This window comes from Grus americana, chromosome 6 (assembly GCF_028858705.1).
Source record: "Grus americana isolate bGruAme1 chromosome 6, bGruAme1.mat, whole genome shotgun sequence".
NCBI classification, from domain to species: Eukaryota; Metazoa; Chordata; class Aves; order Gruiformes; family Gruidae; genus Grus; species Grus americana.
In genome coordinates this window covers 34,947,655-34,969,043 of record NC_072857.1, presented here as the reverse complement: position 1 = coordinate 34,969,043, position 21,389 = coordinate 34,947,655, and the positions used below count along the sequence as shown (strand labels likewise).

Sequence of the window (21,389 nt, the reverse complement as noted above, 5' to 3'; positions counted from 1 at the left end):
AGCTTTGTCATCACAGTCATGGAAAAGGAATCAACCGCTACACAGTTACTTACACTGCCTTGATCACAACCATAGAAGATCACTTACAATGGGAAAGCACAACTTTCATTTTTTTTTAATTAAGCATTTATCTTGACTCTCCAGCAATACAATCCAGAACCTGAGGTCTTTTTCCTTATACCATAGTGACAAACATAACTAAATTCAGAAACATTTCTAAATGAAGAGCTATGCTCCTTACATTCAGATTTAGAACTCCAAGTTCTCACGTTTCTAGCACTGGAGTCAAAGAACGTCCTGATTAGCTGTAACAATAAATAAGTAAATAAATGAAACTTTGTATTTTGAATTCATTTCTAAATATACAGAAGTGAAAGTCAACTTCTCCCCCCGCCCCCCCCCGAAAGGGATTTGCCACCATTACACCCACAACAGACATACTCATTAACACAGTCCCATTTCGTCAGGTAACTGATAGTGTGATATCTGGTTCACTGGAAAAGAAAAAGCAGCAGAATAATATATGAAAAGGCAGTTATGGAAACTGATGTGATGCCAAGCTATTGAGTATTATCAAATAGATGTCATCTCGGCTTCTGCATACCAACTATATGAGACCGCTTTAATCTACAGCTATAAAAATAAACACCACAGACCACAAAGATTAACACTGTTTCCTGCCTCTCCATACTGGCTACAAAATATTTTGATTGCACTTGTGTCCAGATCTAATGCAACCAAAGAAAATGCTTGTCAGAATGGAATTTTAGAAAGCTGATGTCAGTGTCATACTTAGTACTTCCATTTTCCCAAACTACTCCAGCCTTTTTCCATTATGAGGGAAAACACCAACAAACAACTCAGGAAACCTGAAAAGAATTATTTAAAGAAAAAAAAAAAATCTCATCTCATTATGATAACCCATTAACTGCAAAAGTAGGTCACACCATTAATTCACTTTGTTTATGTACATTTCCTTGGTTATTTTTGTTCTGGAACACAAGGTGTATTAACTAATTCATAATATTAAACAATAACTTACATTCAACCACATTACTTAGCTTTGAGCCACTTCTGGAGAACACTAAATAGCACAGAAATTGAAGATCTTAAAAAGAAAACAAAAACCCCCTAAGCTTTAATGGAAATGCATGCTAATTTAGAGCCAGGCTGAAAGAAAGGTATATTCGCCTTTTCTTCCCAGTCCATTTCAGTGCTGGCCCCTGATCCTGCAAAGCAAGAGACCAGCAAAACAACAAACCTCTCCTCTCAACATGGGACTTGACTTCCTTCACTCCAGTTTCATGGTTCATGAATTCTTTGGCCCTGTGTCCATTTTCTCCCATCTACATAAAGTTCAAATCAAGTCAGCAACCCTGGAAACATGCTCTAGCAAGGACACTGATCTTCCTGGCTTCAGGGGACAGCAGTTACGGAGTTTGTGGCAGAGTTGGGGGTTCTTCTCATTGCTTTGGGGAGTACTTGGACATGGAAATCAGGTAAGAAATTTCCCAATGGTAAAAAGCCTGATGTCTAAGTACATTTTTTTTCTAGTAAATAAAGTTTGCTGAAATTAAAAGCTTACTTTTTGAAATCAAGTTAAATTAATTTTGTACTATTTTCTGCCTCTTGTTTGGAAATACAGCAATTTGACAAGAGAAACAATTTTTAAACCATAAATTATTCCTAAATGTTCCCATCAAAGTTGAGAAAGAAAAGAAATAACATCTCACTATGCCAAAATTCACAAATGTCTTGTTTGTATTTTTAAATGATACACCCTAATATTCATTCATCAACATAATAAACATTTTCTGCTTTTGGCCCACATACGCATAAGTAGATTCCTTTATATGTGCTTTATAGTTTCCCCCACCCTACTCTATTAAGAAGTGCCACGTAGCAATTGGGAAATTTCTATACTTCTAGGAGATGACATGATCTCAAGAAGTTCAAATAAATACAACTAGCTTATCTGGATGTTAATCTTATCAGCTGCTTTTCTGCCTGACATAAAATGTGGGAAAGAATGACATGGTTATTTGTAGACATAAATAATTTGCTTAATTTTATTCATTTTACTGGACCATATGCTTGATGATATCCCAATGCTTTATTTAAATAATGAAACATTTCAGTCAGGAGGAGACAAAGCAGCCTCCTATAGCTACTTTTAGGTAGAATTGTTAGTAGTTTTATTAGTATCATCAGAATCTATTTTATGGCAACACTTGGAGCCCCAGCGAGGACTTACCCAGCTCCTATGGGATCAGGCAAAAGGATCCGATCCTCTCTCAAAAAGTTTACAGTGGTGTCAGTGGAAATACTAAGTAATCTGCTACAGATTGAGAATTAATACACTGTCTCACTGCCCGTAGTCTTTATCTCTGATGCAGGCTTCATTGGGCTCTAAACCCAGTCATTTTCATGCAAATAAACGATATCTGAAACAGCATCAACTGACCACTCATACAAGGTCAAAACTGGGCCCAGCTTCTCACCCAGGATGGGAGAAAAGGTCTCTTTCACATTCTCCAATTAGGACATAAAGAAACTGCTCAGTAACAACATCCCAACAACTAAACGGGGCCCTAATCCAAGCCTTAATTCCAACATTTCATCAGGCTATGTTGGATGAGGGCCCAAAAAGTAGCAAACAACGAATTTGTACATTTTATTTGTTGCTTTTCCAGTTTAAAAGTACGTGCAGTATGGGAGTTTCTCCCATCCCCAAATTACAGCCTGGAGGTTAGGGAATAGTTCCAAATTCATGGATGTGCTTTATATGCAAGGTAAGCATTAGTAAGGATATCATCTTCATTGCACGATTGCTGAATATGATTAGCATTAGCTAACACACCACAATGAATAGATCAGCACCACACTAGAAACTTTCCCATCATTAATGCATACATTATGATTTTACAGACAATGAGGAAGAAAAACCCATGTAGCACACCTGGTCTCTGGATAACGTTGCAGACCTTTGGCTTGCATAAGTTATTCCAGTGAAGTAATGGAAGCACTGTAATTTACACCAGATGAAGATCTCTTCCAAAATCTGCCTCTTCCAAACAGAAATGTCATGAGAGTAAGTCAAATGATCTGAGTTGACATAGCATTTTTCATGCATTAGTTACCCAAGTATGACATTGCAATCAAAGGAAAAATATACCGCAAAATTATTCGGCGTTGAAAAGAATCCACTACAGATGTGACCAGTTTCACTACTGCTCAACTAAGCCTTTCAGAAAAGTGCTGGGTGGGAGTTAGCTTCAAACACAGCATCTAGACAATCAGAAAACCCAGATCAGTGTTGGGATATTCTTGGGGGGTGAAGGTGTGGGAGTGTTTTATGGGTTTGGTTGTTGGTTTGGGGTTTTTTTAAGAGAATAAGGTCAGGAGAAAACTTCTCTCCACTGGAAGCATCTTGTTCCAATCTTCCTGATTAACGTGCACCAAGAGTCCCATTTTTATATCTCTATCTACCCTATCATGTCAGTAGCCAACAATCCTTGGGTTAGTCTAGTGCCAAGAATAATGTTCCCGTATTTTCTCTTAACAAAGTCAGAAGAATAGTAGTCTAGAAAGAACCAGGGAGACAGAACCAGGACTGAAATTCACACCATTCTCTCCCTCAAATTAATAACCTACCAATCATCCCAAATAAATTATCATTTTATATCATCAGAATTCAAATATGGCCTTTGATAGAAGTTTAATTACTGGAAAATTTCTACCAAAGGACAGTGGCTGAGAATCTAAGTTTTAAACAATTTTTTCTAAGTAAGCTGAGATAATCCTAAACTGCCAGTTCAATTCTGATCTCAGAAAGTTAAACATAGCCTATTTCCCTTGTCCGTTGCACAGATGAATGAAAGCAGACCCCTCCATTTATTGGGTTTTTAATCCTAGCTATGCTGGGAGACAGTTAAGCACTCGAGGTCTGAGACTCAGAGTACACAGGGAAACGTCTGCAGCCTGCATCAGTGACCTTTTGCAACTAAGTTCTGGTTTAGAAACAGGACTTTTCAAATGTCCCAGCGTGTTCAGTTCTGGGGGTTTGGTCCAGATCCAAAACTCCAGGCTTGTTTAATAAGATTCCAAGCAGTCCACAGCTGACCCTGGCCAGTTGCACTGGAGCTCTAGCTTGCTGACGTGGAGGAGGAATACTGCACTGGGGACTGAGTAGGTCCAGATGCTGCTTCTCTCTTTAGAAAGGAAATTATAGTCTATAGAAGACGAGCTTGGCATAGCCAGCTTTCTAAGCTAGGAAATTTCATAATCCATTGGAATATATTAACATGTACATTTTTAACTCCAACAGAGACCTAGTTTGTTTCTGGAACAAATGTTTGATAGGGACTGAGTTGCAGGGCCTAAGGGAACGTGAGGGGCTGGATGATTTCATTTCCCCTAAGCTAAGGCAATTGGCAAACATGGGTATGGTTTGCTGCTTTTTTGCTTTTATTGTTATGAATTGTGTGGATAATTGATGGCAGGTTGCCTAGAGCCTGGGATAGGCCTCCTTCATGAAAGCTGAAGTAAATAAACAGTGGCTTGCCTTCATTTCACTGTGCTGATTTCAGAAATAACAAAGACCCACTTAGCGTTTAAAGGTATCAGCCTAAAAGAACAGAGCAGGCTCGTTAGACACAGCAGCAGCCTGGATGTCACCCCTGGATCAGTAACTGCTCCTAGGTCTCAGCACTGACTCCAGGTATAACCTCTTCAGGTGCAAGGGATTTTGATTTCCAAGCAATTTTCCTAAGACCATTCCCAGCTCTGAACTTACATTACATACTGCGGATCAAAGGAAAAATAAAACATGGGAACCTCCCAGGAGCTGCATTTAAAAAAAAAAAAATAAAGGGTATGTTTCAGTCCTCATTTTCTCAGCCAAAATTTTTCTTGTGCAAATAAACCTGTTAATATCACGTTCAAATGAAGCATTTATCATCTCAGTTATACACAAAATCTGCACAGGTGTCTCTCCCTCCAGCTATTTCAATGCCTAATGCATGAAAAGTACTTCCACTACATGCAATGTATCTGAGGTTACGAGTTGTACAGGAATCAAACGTAGTTAAGTTTCCATTTCACAATCAGCTTAGTTGCGAGAATAAAATTCCACTGTTTGGAACATTCATTTGAAATTAATCACTTTGTTTACTTTTATGCTAATCTATCAAGGATAACAAGAAAAATGGGCATTTTTATTCAAATTTTCCAATGTAGAAATCAACTCAGAATCATAATTAGGACCATCGATCAATTATCAGTTTTCTAATTGTTTCACAAATGGAAATCGGTATATATTAAATAAATCATTTCTCCCTTTTAACGCTCGAAGTAATTCACCTACAATGAAAAGCATTTTGGAGCAAATGAGAAGTTAAAATTTGGGAATTCCCAATTTGCTAGATGGTGACTACTAGAGAGGGAGTTGAGGCCAGGCAGGGTGCAAGGAAGGAGCAGGAACACAATGGTCACTGTTCATCTTGCTTGGAGCAAAGAAAACTGGCATGTGAAATGAAGAAATTCAACGTCTTAGTCAAATGAAAGTGAATTCCCTGCGCAAAATGTGTTTCTCACCCTAAGAAGGGAGCAGCAGGGCTGTCCTGTCAAACGCAAGTCCAAATCCTGCTCCACTGCCCTAAGTAAATGTCACATTGCCAGAGTAAGCTCCCTCCATCATCCTACTCATACTTTGGAGATAAGCTGCACCCTCTGAAGCCTCCTAATGCCCTGCCCTTAACTGAGGGCTGAGTAACAGGCTCACAATCATACCTGGAGCAGGCAGGAGATGTTTATATGAGCAATTAATTTCTTGATTGATTGAACTAAAAATATCAAAGAATAAATTCACTTTGTGCTAAAATTCCTATAACTAGGAAATGAACATTATTGTAAAGGTATTAAAGAATGACATAAAGCCATTCCTATTGTTCAATAATATTGTTTCTAGCCAAAATATGGAAGGAGCCAACCTCACAGCAGTGCTGATACAGAAAATGTGTTTCTTTCGTGGTGCAGAATTGAGGGAAGGCGCAGCGGAGGGCATAACTAACCATACGTTTCCCATAAATAGCTATGTAATTTCAACTTAAGTGCACTGTAAGCTCTATAAAATCCCTCTATGAAGTATATTTTCTACGTGTACCTCATTGTTATGGTTGACTGGATTTACATAATTATGTACAGTTTGAGGTCAATATGGAAAATAGGCTTCATTCATTACTGGCAAGCTCTCTCCAAAAAGAGTACACCCTGAGGAGCCCAGTGATCGGGCACAGAGGCAGAAGAGCCAACTGGTAATGTACGAAGCCTGCGATTGCTTCGTTGAAGAACATAATTACTCTTCAGAATATCTCAAGGGCAATAAATTAAATCCCAGATGCACATCTGGTAAGAAACAATGAAAGAACAGAACAGTATCCATGTAAATCATCTCTCTGGTAAAAGAAGCATCTTCTTCTGAACAGGACAGCATACAAAAATGTGTAACGGTCTTTTGCAAGACATCCTCCTGCAACTGACAAAGCTGGTGTCTCGAGCTCACTGAGAAACACCCTTACCCAGAAGGTGGTCACTGTGTGAATAAATGTGTAGGGAGGGCCTTTGCTACTGAGCGTTCCCTGTCAGTATCCAAAGGGAATATTCAGAACCAGCAGACAGCTGGAAATAGATGTCTCATCACTCTGTGTTTCCATTTCCCTAACTATGAGCAGTGCAACATCCTTAACACATGAAGAATTTCGGCATAACACATTAGTATGTAGACTGGTTTGGAAGAGGATGCCATTTTACTATGATGTAGCTATATGATACTCTCAATCCAGAAACAGAGTCCTTTTCAAAGTCCACCTGATACAGGAATATTAAAACATTATTAATGACGCACTTTAATTGATCTTGAGAAAAATTTCTCTTCAACTTTCTATTTCCTGTTTTAAAACTGTATCAGTGCTTGAAGAACAAAAAACGTTATCGCTGCCTTGAAATGTTAGTGCCAAGTTGCACAGATCAGAAGAGTGCAATACTGACTCAGAGGTGCATTGCACAGGAGCTAGGCTATGCTTCACCTAGGCTCCAAAACTTGCTTTAGAAACTTATTCCCTTTGAATTGGACCTTAAGCACCTTAAGTCCTAGGATTATCTTTTTTAATATTAATTTCTTATGAATGTAGGTAACACCTTAACCTGAGTGGAAAACTTTCCTACACAACCAACAACTAATTAATTTCAGGTAATTGCTAGACTATTCACATGTTATAAAAATAGATAATTCAAATGTATGACAACTCAGAGACAACACTCCTTAATCAAAAACACAAAGTCATTTTGGGTCAAAGGCAGTTGTAATATATTTTAAGCTTTTTCTACTCTCTGTTCTGTTCTTCTTAATATTCTTATGCAGCTTGAGTAACATATATACCAGCCTGTTCAAGGATTCACTCAATCTCTCCTTTTTACTAGATAAGGGATATTCATGCCCAGACCAAACAGTACATGTTAGCATACACACTACTCACATTTCTTTCTGCAGAAAGCTTCTCTGAGTAAGCACCATCTAAAGTGCTGGTGCAACGTATGACTTGAGCTGTAATAGCATATGACACACCAGAAATTTCACAGGCTACAAAAACCTTAATTTTACAAGCATGTCAGACTCTTCATAATACAGCAGTGAGTGTATTAACACTGGTGCTGGAAAACTCACTTTGCATTTAGTTGGACTGAAAGAAAAACATTGCCCTTCAGGCACTTTGCATGAAGACAATTCCATTTCCAAAACCAGAGCAGTGTGGTAGCAGGCTCCTACATGTTTCCCACAGGACAGGAAAAAAAAAGAAAAAAAAAGAAAAAACCTCAAGAAAACTAGAGTAAGCTAGAACAGAGGAAAAAGGAATTTTGAGGAAATACTTTGTGTTCTTGAGTAGCACATCTGTCAGTAGGGATAATGGCTAGCTCTGCAATTTCTCCCAGTCCCAAATCTACTACTGGGCTACAAAAATGTATAGCAGAGCTATACGTGAAGAATGGCAGACGCTTGCATCATCCTTAGGATCGGGGATATGTTTGGTTCATTAAGACTTGAAAGAAACATTTCAGATGCCTGAAGAGATTGTGCTGCATTGCACAAAAATTATTCATATAATTGCTGTAATCGTATAGCATCTGTAATGACCTACAGGTTACACAGCAGTTACTTTTTCTTTTTAATATCTGCATTCCTGAAAAAATGACTTTGCTATTCCTAATCAAACTGAAGATATTAGCTGTTTTTCAGTGTGACAGAGGCTATTGTCAGCTAGAACCATATGCAATTTCTCTCATTAAATTTGCCTTAACCAGAGGTATGTGATACCATTTGTTGTCTTCTCAGAGCAAGGCTAGCAGTACTAGAAGCGTTGCTTTTACAGGACACACAAAGGGGCAAGAGAAGCATCTTATACTAGATAACTCCAGGGAGAAGAGAAGAAAAGAAAAAAAAGAAAAAAAACACAACAAATGACACCACCACCACCCCTGGAAAAAAAAAACCCCTCACCTACCTACTGAGACAAGTAGTACAAGAACCAGGCCTAAGCAAGATCTAGCCTCAAACTTCACAGTTTGTTAGATATCAAAACAGCTTGCCTGACTATGGCAAAATGTCCTCGTTCTACCATTTTAATAAACAGTTATAAGTCAATGTTATCTGCAAAAGCAGGAGTATCAGAGTCCTGGTATTTACATTTCATTGTGAACTGCATTACACTTTATAAACAAATTACTTAGAATTTCCTAAGTGTTGCAAACTTCAAGGAGGAATTTCAGTCTTTCAGCTTCCACAAGGGAAGAGATTAAAAAAGAGCACACACACACTTGCAAGAATAAGATGAAGAGAGTTAATTTAGCCATCTTATAAGGAAATAAAATCCAATTCAGAGGGAAAAAAAAAATCATTCTAATATCTAATTTTTTTGTGACCAGAAGTATAAGCTGGTAGTTCTAAAAACAATCATTGGAAACTAGCTTTAGTAAAAGTGTACCCTTTTGCTAAACCAGTCCCAAACATATAGTTTCAAAGTAAAAAGCTGAAAGTCAGAAGATGAACCACTCCATTAATCCTAACCAGATTCAGTTTTATATGATTATAGTGGAAGATAACAGGGATCCATTAAAACCATGCCTGTTTTCTTGTGCGAGGGTGGAAATGAAAGGACAAACTGGAGAATGGCTTTTACACATGGGCTCAAGACAGCCTGTACTTACACTGTAATTCATTACAGTAACTGCTGCATAGCATCTCAGCTCTCTCCAAGAACAAAGCCCTTAAGTAACTTTGATGAAGCTATACACTCTTGGATCCTAAGACTGTCCCACCTAATTTGAGTATCGCTGGCTAGTAAGTCTGGATAACAAGACTATCCAACAGCGCATGCTTTCACTTCAACTCATTATATTTCAGCCCATAGACCAGCTTTATCTCAAAAGCAGTCATGTATTTTAGCTATATTTTTAGACTCATTTTTTCAGATGTTTAAACATTTAACCTATGGGATAAGTAGACTTTAAAAAAAAAAAAAAAGCAGAACAAGCAGAATGTCTTACTCCTTTTCTGAAGGAAATTCTACTTGCCAAGTAGTACCAATGGGCTTTGAAAACAGGGACGTTTGATGCAGACACAAAGAAGAGCAACAGGATCTTGCTCTCTCACGTGGCATTTTGCAATCGTATGCGTGTCATGAATTGCTCAGCTGTGATTCCTGTCCCAGTAAGAGAAAGGCAGGGAACTATCACACCAGAAATTTTCTTCTCATGGCACTGAGTCAACACTCACTGCATTTATAGCACTTGGAATAAGCCACAGCTGTGTCCTGTTAGAAGACAGGACAGTAGGAGTCTCCCCTTTCTGGGCACAGTCACATTCCCTCCTACTACCATCGCTCCAGCCTACGGCTCCTGAAGCATTCTTCCAGGCAGTGCTTCAGATTAGGCTATCACTATCCAAGTCACTATCCAGATTAGGCATGCTTAAATCCATCCCAAACTTAAGCCTTTACTGAACATTTTGTAGCTCCACGTAAAATTTACCAGGAGTTTGTCTATCATACTAAGCACACAGATCATCTTTAGAATCCTGAAAGCCTTAACTTGCATGTTCTTCTGTACTGAGATGATGCAAGGACCTTTTCTGGGTCAGATCTGAGCACAGCACAAACTCAAAACAAAGCCACTGAGATTCCCTTGACTTCCCCGAAACCAGAAACTGGGCTGTGTTTATGTGCTGACATTTAGTCACAACTGGAAACAACCTTCAGCCAAAATCACATTCATTTGTGCAAAAAGATAGCAAAATTCAGCATGGCTTAATCTGGGGGATGATTACAAAAAGTTTGCATAGCTCTAATATGCCAGTGATAATAGATTTTTAAAATACTGCTCATACAAAAATAATCTCTATGTGCACTTAACATTTTTCAGCAAAATTGATAAAAGATTTCTAAGATAACTACTGTTTTATTACAAGTAACTCTCTACTATGTCATTTTTCCTAATTAATTCTTACTTCAGATTAATAGATCCTGATGTTTGTTGCCCTCTTTTAAATGAAAAACTGAAATACTTAAAGTTTTCATTCATTAAGGAGCAAACAAACTTGGTATAAGCCACCTCATTACAAGAAATAAGGCTATTCACGTGCTTCAACTTAGGCTCTAAAGTACTCTCCTGAATGGGAGATTTAAATCAACAGATATTTATTTTCTGTGTTCGTTACATTCAAACACGACAAAATAAACTGCCTATCTTACACAGTGTCTGTAAAATAGACAAATTCCAGCCTGAAGAGATTTCCTAGGAAACCCAAGAAGGCTCAAAGAAACAGAGAACAGCTGGGGGAAAAAAAAAAAAAAACCAAAAAAAACCCCAAACAAACCCAAAACCACCCACACAACAAAATGCAACAACAAAACCCTCCCAAAGAACTAAGTGCTCTATACCCTCAATTTTAAACCCATTAGAAAGATATCGCTAATAAAAATTAGAGCAGTGCAATTCACATTGGTTGGCCCTGGCATTCTTCGTAATGGCAAACATATACAGCCTGAAGAGATCCAAGATTTAACTCATCCCACCCAGTCCTCCCAAAAAACTAAAAAAAAAAAAAAACCCTCCAAGAACTGTGAAGGTTTTGATACCATGTGGTAAAGCTGCAGAGTTTTAGTACACTAAAAGGATGGCCAACTCCACACAGAGGTGCACATACTGAAACCTTACAGGAAGCAACAGTTTGTGATTCACTGTCTAGAGATGTCTTTGCTGAGGAGCCAGATTCCACTTCTGAAACTAGTCAGCTATTCAACGTGAAAATCCATGCAATTCAAGAAATATATTATTAGCACAATGACTCAGTATGTATTATAGTAGTGCCCTAAAGCTTCATTTGAGATCAAGGATGCTTTGTGCTCAGCACTGCACAAATTCACAGGAAGGTCCTGCGCTTTACAGTAACAACATAAAATCAAAGCATGCCCAAGCTCCTCAATCTCAGTATCCAGGTTTAGGTAAAATTTTCTGTCACTACAGCAAACGTTTCACCCAGAAGAAAGAAAGAAACAAACCCCAAACAGGTAAAGGACAACTTGTCTAACCTCAGTCCTAGTTTTTGAAGTAGGTTTTCAGCACTCTGCCAGCCATTATGATAATTCCAATATTCAGTGCTGTCACAGCAGCCATACTGTCATTTTGGCTCTTCCTTCCCCACATGGCTCCATTTTCCATGCTCTGCTTCTCGCCAGGCTTGATGTCTCTTACATCAGCTTCTTCCCTTCCTTTGTTGCCAACGCATGTTCCAGTACTTTTTGACTCTTGCCAAAGCAAGCATTTAAACATCTGGAAATCATCCTTCACTACTTTCACCAGCAAGATGAGTCTGCCTTGCAATGTCGTTCCCATACAGTGGGAATGTCTGATGTCTTACAACATCACACTTTATATATATACATATATATAAAATGCACTACATATCTCTAACACACTATATATTACACTACTCTAAAATTTAACATGCAGTAAGTTACAAACACACATGAATTTCTTTTAAAATTTTAAAATTATTGGTGGCGGAACTCTGCAATGTCTTTCCCCTGTGTCCTGGTTTCAGCAAGGATAGAGTTAATTTTCTTTCTAGCAGCTGGTATAGTGCTGTGGTTTGAATTTAGGATGAGAATAATGTTGATAATATACTGATATTTTAGTTGTTGCCAAGCAGTCAAGGACTTTTCAGCTTCTCATACTGCCCTGCCAGCAAGAAGGTGGGGGGTACCCAAGAAGCTGGGAGAGGACACGGCCAGGACAGCTGACCCCAACTGGCCAAAGGGATATTCCATACCATACGATGTCATGCTCAGTATAGAACTGTGGGGTGGGCTGGGAGGCAACATGGCTCAGGAACTAGCTGAGCGTTGGTTTCAGGTGGTGAGCAATTGCGCTGTGCATCACTTGTTTTGTATATTCTATTATTATCTTCTTTTTCTGTCCTATTAAACTGTCTTTATCTCAACCCATGGATTTTACTTTACACTTTTGATTCCCCCATCCCACTGAGCGGGGGGAGTGAGCAAACGGCTGTGTGGTTGTTTTAGCCGCTGGCCGGGTTAAATCATGACACCCTTTAACAATAGCCGTGTAAATTATAATTCAACAGTACACACAATGAATGATGCCAAAGGTCTCCCTTAAGGGACATAGACAATTCAAAATTTGGGTCAACTGAACATTCATAATTCAACGTAGCTTGATTTCTCTGAAATAACACTGAAGGCTTAAAGATGGCTAATTTGCCCTCATGCCTAATAAACCTAATCATATATCCTAGTCTAAAGAAAGTTCTTCTTGTCAGTGAGATTTCAATTCTTTATCTCAACAATGTACCGTGGGATGTTATTCAACCACTGAACATGTGAGGTTCAGTATTTGGAAAACTTAAGACACTGCAGCTAAGGGAAAAAACCACTTCAAGATAGACAAAAAACGAGACAAAATAATTATCATGGGATAGCAATCACAATAGCATTGCATCATGTTTTCATTAGATCAAAAGATTTGGTTGAACCCTGTAAAGAAAATATTTGTGAAAAGCAGAGTGGAAAACAGGCAAGCAAGCAAGCACAGCTTCTGTTCACTGCTTCTGCTTTAATTTTTTCCTGAAATATTTTTTCTTGACTTCCTGGGATATTTAACAGGACAGGAGACATAAGACTTCAGCCTAGAAAGTGATTAAATATCAAAGTCTTCTGTGATTTCTTGGAAGAGAGGACTGCTTTAAACAAAGCCCTCAGCATAACCTCTGAGGTTACCTGTGGTAATACAGCTATCCAGGGATAGGTGACAGTTCTTCTCAAATGAGTTTATTCCTGGCTTTTAGCCTGTATTTTCATTACCATTTTAACATGCAATATTAATCTCAGAGTAATTGGGCCAGGACAGACTCATGATGATACCTTTTATCTCCCTTAATCTCCTCCTGCACTACACTGCCATTGTGCCTTTAATCTTTCACTTCAGATGGTCAGCTTGCTGAAGGATGCTGGCAAGCATTTAATGACCGAAGAGTATTTGGAGAAGATATTGCACGGACCTTCTCAGCCAGACATCTACTGCACAACAGGGAACTCAGTGAGACAGTTTACTCTTCTGTTCCTACTCTAAATGAGTTCATGTCCAAAACTCTGAATTCCTGCCATCAGTATCAGAATCGCTGCTTGTGTTTCTATTCAGCCACATTATCCAAAGAACAGGGGCACCGAGATTCAAATCAATTCTTTAGTCCTCCCATGCTACCATTACATAGTCCAAAGACTATAAATGAAAACTAGTGAAGACAGAAAACACTGTGGAAGTTTTTCAGTATAAAAACAACTCCATTATATCATTCTCCCAACTGTGCTATTTACATGGAGCTACAGAAAAATACAAATTCTCCAAAACTCCAATTGAGTTTCAGCTGGCAGCAGCATGGCCAAGGAACAACCTTAGACCTGCTCTCCAAAGACAAGACCTATCTTCAGCAGCTAATAAAAACAGAATCCCAAAGGTCTGCATGAATAAAGGTTCCCTGTACAGAGAGCATCCCACCCCTAGCCCTCTGACAATCATTCTTAGTCTTTGTGCTTATATAACACATGACCTTTCCGCAGCAAACACAGGTGGGATAGTGGAATAATGGAATTGTTTCTCACAACAAGAATAGAAGACAGCACAGCAGGCTATGAAAAAATGTATGTTGCTTACTACGAAAAGATAATTGTAAGTAACAGTTTGGATATTTTAATTACCACAGCACCAAGGGCTTATCAGCATCCAAACCTTCCTGCATGCTATTGTTTTCATAACCACAAATCAACCTATAAAACAAGAATTTACATGAACGAATTGTTGCGCCATTTCCTATAGACAGTATAACTTTTTATCCTTTCTGGTAGTTCAGTAACAGCACTAACTCTACAAATTTCTTGGAATTTAAGTCAGGAAAAGGATAAATCATAGAACGCAATCTGTGACAAAAACTGTGGAGTAAAGGTACAATTTGTACACGCATAATGTATTGATTATATTACAGATGTAAACAGTACACGATGTCACTTCTGAGGTACCTCTCATCCTCAGTGTTACGTGACTTATAAGCCATTTTTCTCCAGCTTGATGGTACCTGATTTCTTGAATAACTTAAGACGACTTATTTTATACCACTCAAAGAAACACATTTTCCTCATTCCCTTCTCATTATGCTTTGAATTAATGCACCACACATTCCAGTTCAAATTATACCTGACCTTCTGCACGTGACAGTCTCACCAGGGCTTTCGAAGGGCATTTTAACAAGGTTGGTCTGTTGCAGTTTGAGATTTCGGGCAGCAAGTACAAGCCTTCCTCGCGCTCTGAAAGTTCAGACTCCAAGAAGTCTTTGTCAAAAACTGAAATTCCAAGGTAATCTGATTAATTTATTCATTTTACACTAAAGGATACTTGTTTTTGCCCTGTGCATTAGATTAAGAACAGATTATTTTGTCTATAAAATACATCAAGGTACAAGCCCAATCTCTTCTCCCTGCCCCAACTGAGAGTCCATTGGATTGGAACTTTGATTTACTCTAAGAAGAATTTTTGAGAAAAAAAATTATATCATCAGGACTTTACACACAAAAATGTGCAGGGTCACAAAGACAAACATTGGTGAAACAATCAGTGTACATATAAGGATAGATCACATGCCTCCAGCTGGAATTTCAACTATTTCTTATTAATAATTTATTATTTTTTGGCACCGAGTTCATTGCCTTTCTCTGTATATGGAAAAATAGTTGCACACAGGCCATGAACATCTGCTCATTTGTTTTAAAGGATCATAGCGTTGCATGAAAGGTCTGCCTTCAGAGTTTCTGTTTCCCCACACGTACACCAAGAATCCCCGTGCTTCTCTTCTCACAAAACACCAAAACCTAAGTAATGTAATGAGGGTGACCAGTTCTAATTCTAACCACAGAAAAATCATGTAACTTCCAGTTAACCCACATAGAAATATTAAATAGCACTTAAACTCCAGGTGCTGTTCCTAAGCGAGGTTTCTTATGTAAATTTATAATAAATAATTGAAAAAGACTTATTTTTATGCTAATGTATGCTATTGTTAAACAGGACCAGTCCTGCAATGTTTTACATGAAATCAACCCGATAGAATGTTATCACATTGAAACAAATTGCAAAGAGAAAAGGACTTCAAGAAATGAAGTGTGAGCGTGCCAAAACATGAATGGGAGCATGAAGTGACCATTTGGTTTCTATGGCAATAATCTATATTTGTAAACATTGTGGCAAAAAAATGCCTCCACTAACAACTAAAGCACGCAATTATTCTTCAACTATACAGTGTTTTCTAAAAAAACCAAGCTAACGTGGATAGCTTAACATGACCCTCAATTTTATATATTCCATAACTTTGAGCAAATGTTTGCTCGGCCTGAGCAGGAGGAATCTTCTTGTGGAAATTTCTGTGTAGAGTCTCCTTCCCACACTTTTACAGGCAGGGAAGCCAACCACAAATATTCAGATGTCATGAGTCAGTCCCCAAAGAACTGTGACTTTTTTTTTTAATAAATAATGGATTCTCATTTTCTGCTTGTTTACAGCTATAATCACTTCTGTTTTCAAGTTATTTGCTATGATTAGACCCACAAACATAGACACCTACACAAGCATGCTTTCTCCCTAAGAAAGCAGAGGTACACATATGTTTAGCCTGGAGAAAAGGAGGCTGAGGGGAGACCTTATTGCTGTCTACAACTACCTGAAAGGAGGTTGTACCAGGTGGGTGTCAGTCTCTTCTCCCAAGTAACAAGTGATAGGACAAGAGGAAATGGCCTCAAGTTGCACCAGGGGAGGTTTAGATTGGATATTAGGAAAAATTTCTTCACCAAAAGGGTTGAAGCATTGGAACAGTCTGCCCAGGAAGTGGTTGAGTCCCCATCCCTGGAGGTATTTAAAACACACGTAGATGCTGTGCTTAGGGACATGGTTTAGTGGTGGACTTGGCAGCGCTAGGTTAACAGTTGGACTTGATGATCTTGATGGTCTTTTCCAACCTAAATGATTCTATGATTCTAAGTGTCATATGATTCTCACTAAAATTGTGAAAATTAGCAAGACAGAGAATTACCCCCCCCTTCATATCATTCTCCTTAGGAGCTTTGAGGACTCTTTACAAAGATGAAAGACCCATAAAAAGCAAAGAAGCATCTGGCATGAATGCTCAGTAACTCTCTTACCTTCTCATAGCCACAGCAGACTTTCCCTTGCCATCATATTCCCAACGCTTGCGTCAGTGATGAGACTGTGCAACACAGTAACCTCCTGTCTCCCTAAAGATAACGCCTCTAATATCAGTGAGGGGATAATGAACACATTTAGTAACCCCCATTCAACCAGCTGAGCTGTTTGTCTCTCCATTAAGGCCAGTCCATTCTCCTCTCTCCTTTTCACAGCTTCCAGACAAAGTGAAAGACCTCAAGAATTCAAAGAAGGCAAAGAGAATCATGAATTCAAATGGAATGACCATTGTTTGTTTTTGCTAGCTCACACTGTTGAACAAGGCAAATTAGATACTTTTAAATCAATACCAGGGCTCGCATTGTTCTCAGCTGAAGGAGGGCTGACACCAAAAGAGTAGGACAGGGAAGAATAAATTACCACAAAATTCACAGACATGGGTGTGTTGCAGAAACTGATGAGAACCTAAAGGCAAGTATAGGATTGCAGTGAGAAATACGGGAGATGGCGGTAACAGATCATCACTGCCATGCCCACGTGGCATTTGCGCAGGCAAATCCTCTTGAAGGAGGTTATTCCCACAATTTCAGCTCTGATTCAAGTTTACGAAGAGATTTTCCACTGAAGGTGTGTTTCTAGTTTTCTTAAATTACTTTTTTGAAGAAAGCAATTGCATTTACACTCAGAAGTAGATGGAAAAGGATCCCAGAAGCATGCACTGCTTCTGCTAGTGGTTTCCTCTATCCCAAGTCCTAAGGAAAGATTATACAGCGTATGGAAATCCCTACACCAAAGGTTCAGAGCTTCCAAGTATTCAGTGCTTAAACAGCACATAATTTCAGCCATCTCCTGGGCACGTTTTGGCCCTACCACATTTCTGAACTAGTTTGGGCCCCTACGTAGAAATTAAAAGCAGGAACTTCTAGTCCTTCTAGGATTTTGCAGTGCAGACTTCATTTCTGAATAACTTCAATAGGAACATTTAAAACAGCTAGTCTCATAACGACCAATTTTGCTGTACTAGGTTTGAAAGTGTCTGTTTTTCATGCTTTTACGTGTATTTTGAGTGTACTATATAGTACTACCAGCCAAGTGTTCCTGAGTAAAACAGATCAATCTGCAATGGTTCCAATAGAAAAAAAAATGAATACAGAAACTGGCATTACTTAAAAGCAAAGCAACAGTAAGAGTCCAAAAAAAAGTAGCATGTTTGATTTGAAGAAGCATTACAGTTCCTTCATTATTTTGTAAGCCATTTTACCTGCTTTATTATATTCAACTTACCTATCAATATCATTCACCCTTATCACGATAAATTCTGTAACATACTTCTGCAAAAGCTATTTCTTTCTTCCACTGTGGTTGAGGTTGACAACCAGGGTTTAACCCTTCTAATTTTTCTAGGATCAGCATGAAAAATGACTGGTAAAACACTGTTTTACGTACTTTCTGAAAGTTTAATTTTTTTTTTTCTAATCTAAGCTTCCTGAAGTGCCTTCCTTGCCTCCTCAGATACCACCAATATTTGTTTACCACAGCACCCATATTCAAGTAGCACATTTGACCAAATGAATGGGGAGAAGTGAAGCAGCTGCATAGACAAAATCACCTGCAGTACAATACAATGTCCACTGATGCTAGACCTCTGCAGAAGTACTAGACCAAGACAAACTAAGGGTAAAAATCTGCTTATTCTGCAGTATTTGTGGGCTTCAATCAGGACCGAAATAAAAACTGAACCCCCTTGTTTATGCAATTAAACCAGACCTATGTGTAGGATGTACCCCCTCTTCTTCCTCACTGTGCACCATCCCTCATAACACGCTTAAATAGTTTTTGGGTTTGGTTTTTTTTTCTTTTAACATAATGAACATTGGAGAAGGAGCTTCCTTGTATGTATGGTAGACAAAAGCTATTACATTCTCAAACAGGAAGATGAATAAGTGAAGTGCAAACAGATGTCACTAATTTATTACAACATATTTTGCTCTCTGACTTACCATGTACCTCTCAGTTTCCTCAGTCGTCAGTGTATGGGAAGTACATCCCAGAAGGTATTTCTACATTACTGGCTCATCCCAAAATTTCCATAATAGCAACAAACTGGTAAATTACATGTAATAACCACACAGAAACCTCACATAAAAATTGCATTTTTTTTCTCCAGAAAAAAAAAGCTATCATTTTTACTAAATGGATACTAAAAAAATGAAGTCAATATTTTCACAAGTGTTTTCTTGTATTACGTGTAACTGAAAACCACATAATATATGGCTTCCTTTATGGCAAATACATGAATTATACTCCCAAGATTACACAAAGTGCCCCCTCTATGGGACTTCTTACACAGCTGTGCATAGTCAGGACAGTCTCATTTTGCTTTGCAGAACAAAAGTTTCAGACTTATCGCACTGTTTTATTCATCAGGCTTTGACTCCTCCTCACTTCTGCAACACAGCGTATTACCAGAGAAGTTCAGTCACAAGAAAAATTAAACTCTTGAAAATATGCGATAATTGCAAACTGGATTGTAGGGTAACATTCTAGTCCCTTTGTTGGGCATTATTTGGAAAAGCCCCTGTTACACTTGAGAAGTATGTGAAGGAGTACAATAGCTACAGACTGTCCCACAACCAGTCTTCTCACATTTCAGGAAACCAACATACAGCACGACGTCTATCCAGATTAATGAAAGCGTACAGTCACCACGCATTCTCCTGACCATCAATCTCTCTCTCGCAGGCATTGAAATGATATCACATAAAACCGGATATAAAGCAGCCTGAGAAAGTTCAGGTTACACGGGTCGGGTACGCAGCTTGCCAGCCCTCCTGCCGTCAGAGAGCTTGCTACAAACCACCGCTGCTCCGCTAAGCGAGACCAGGGGCGGGGGACGGCTGTGTGCCATCGCAGCCTGCCCCGGGCGATCAGGCAGCCTCTCCAGCAAGAGCCGGGAAGGGTGGGAAGGAGACGGAGAAGGAAAAGAAAGGAAGAGGAAAAGAAGGAAAAAAACCACACACACAAAAGAAAAGGAAAAAGGGAAATCCACGTTTCTGTATTTCTCTAAAACAAAGAATGTGAGAAGGCAGATGTAGTTCAGCACAAACGACTCCGCCCTGCGAGGCTTGTGTGTTTACTTCTCCCAGCTCGGTTTGCCCGGTTGCTCTCCAGCCCCGCAGCCTGCCTTCAGCCCCATCCCAAGCGCTCCTTTTGCCGCAGACTTGCCGGTCGCCCCAGCCCCGCCGGGCTGAGCCCGAGCGCCCCGCAGTACTTGGCGTTTGCCCGTTCCTCCCGCTCCGCGCCCGCAGCCAGCGCCGCAAAGCCCCGGCTTTAAACGCCTCCCGGTCAGAAGCCAAAGCGCGAACCTCGCGGCCCCCTTCTCGGTATATAAACGTCTCGTTACTCTTGTACTCCCACTTACTACCCAAATCACACAATAAACACACTGCATACAAACAGGAGAGACTACTGTACTTTTTTTTTTTTTTTTAGAGGGAGAGAGAGAAACTCACCACCGTCATATTCTTCCTCTTCTTGTGCTTTTATGGTTACAAATCGCCCTAATAAAGCGGCAAGGATGAAAAAAGTTCTCGTTTGTACCCAGATTGCCATCATGCCTAGATATTAGACATGTATCCTCCCGGGCAGCAAAAAGTGCAGAAACGTAAGGTTATTTTAGCACCATGAAGCCAGCTGGGGAGTCTTTCTGCCCTTCAGCATCAGTTCCAGGACAAAGTCTGCGAGCCCTTTTTTTCAGCACCAGCTCCAGCGCAGTCTGCAAACACTCCTTTCAGGGGATGCAGCTTTAAATAGGAAGAATGCTGTCTCCACTTCTCTTCCTGCCCCTTTTCAGCTCGTTCAGGCTCCTCATCATCCACTCCCTGCCAAGCAACGGTCTGATTGATGGTAAATAACCGAATCAGAGCTGGCTTCACTCTTCCTTGAACTTTTCTCTTTACGAGTACGCTTGCAGGATGTTTTCCTGCTGCTGTGCAGTGCATGTGCTGTGTCAGGACCATTAATTAAGAAAGCAAAGCACAGTTCTGTAAGAAGCTGTCGGGAAGAGAAAGCTCTGCTCTGAACACACCCAGCCCACACTCCCTGGGAATGGAGGGTATAGCCCCATTTGGAGCCGATTCCCTTATTAGGAACTTGATCCCTTTCCAGCCTGCTGAGAGGAGGATTTCCTCCTCTTCCTTGATAACTGCTCCCTGCCTTGCTGCAGCTGCATCAGCAAACACGACTCCAGTCCCTTGCGAGGGGCCACAGAGCTATCAAGGCAGCTTGTTTCAGGAACCTGAAATAACTGCATTTTCCCTCCAAAGGGGGTCTGGATAATCTTTCCTTAAATGCTTAGTGTGCTCTGTATTTACTGCCCTACCAGTTGGGAAGACTATAGCAAATCTCCAGAAGATGTTCTAAACGTTGAACACCAGAATGATGATGCAAACTATCCAATTACCTGCTTTTCTCCGAGGCGCTCTACCCCTGTTTCCTGACAACTGAAAACCCACCTTAGCCCCAGCCTAGTATTTAGCCCTTAACAGTGTGCCTTAATTAGTATTCTAGCATGG

General features: G+C 39.6%; 1 protein-coding gene across 1 annotated transcript in view; it reads right to left on the bottom strand.

Annotated features, from left to right (window-relative positions):
• COL5A2 (collagen type V alpha 2 chain) overlaps positions 1-20,858 on the bottom strand; it is a 107,943-nt gene extending 87,085 nt beyond the window's left edge. Inside the window, exon 1 of the mRNA XM_054829818.1 lies at positions 20,328-20,858. Within this exon, the coding sequence (XP_054685793.1) occupies positions 20,328-20,430 (103 nt within the window). The 5' untranslated portion in view covers positions 20,431-20,858. The remainder of the gene's footprint in view (positions 1-20,327) is intronic.
• Between the last annotated feature and the right edge of the window lie 531 nt (positions 20,859-21,389).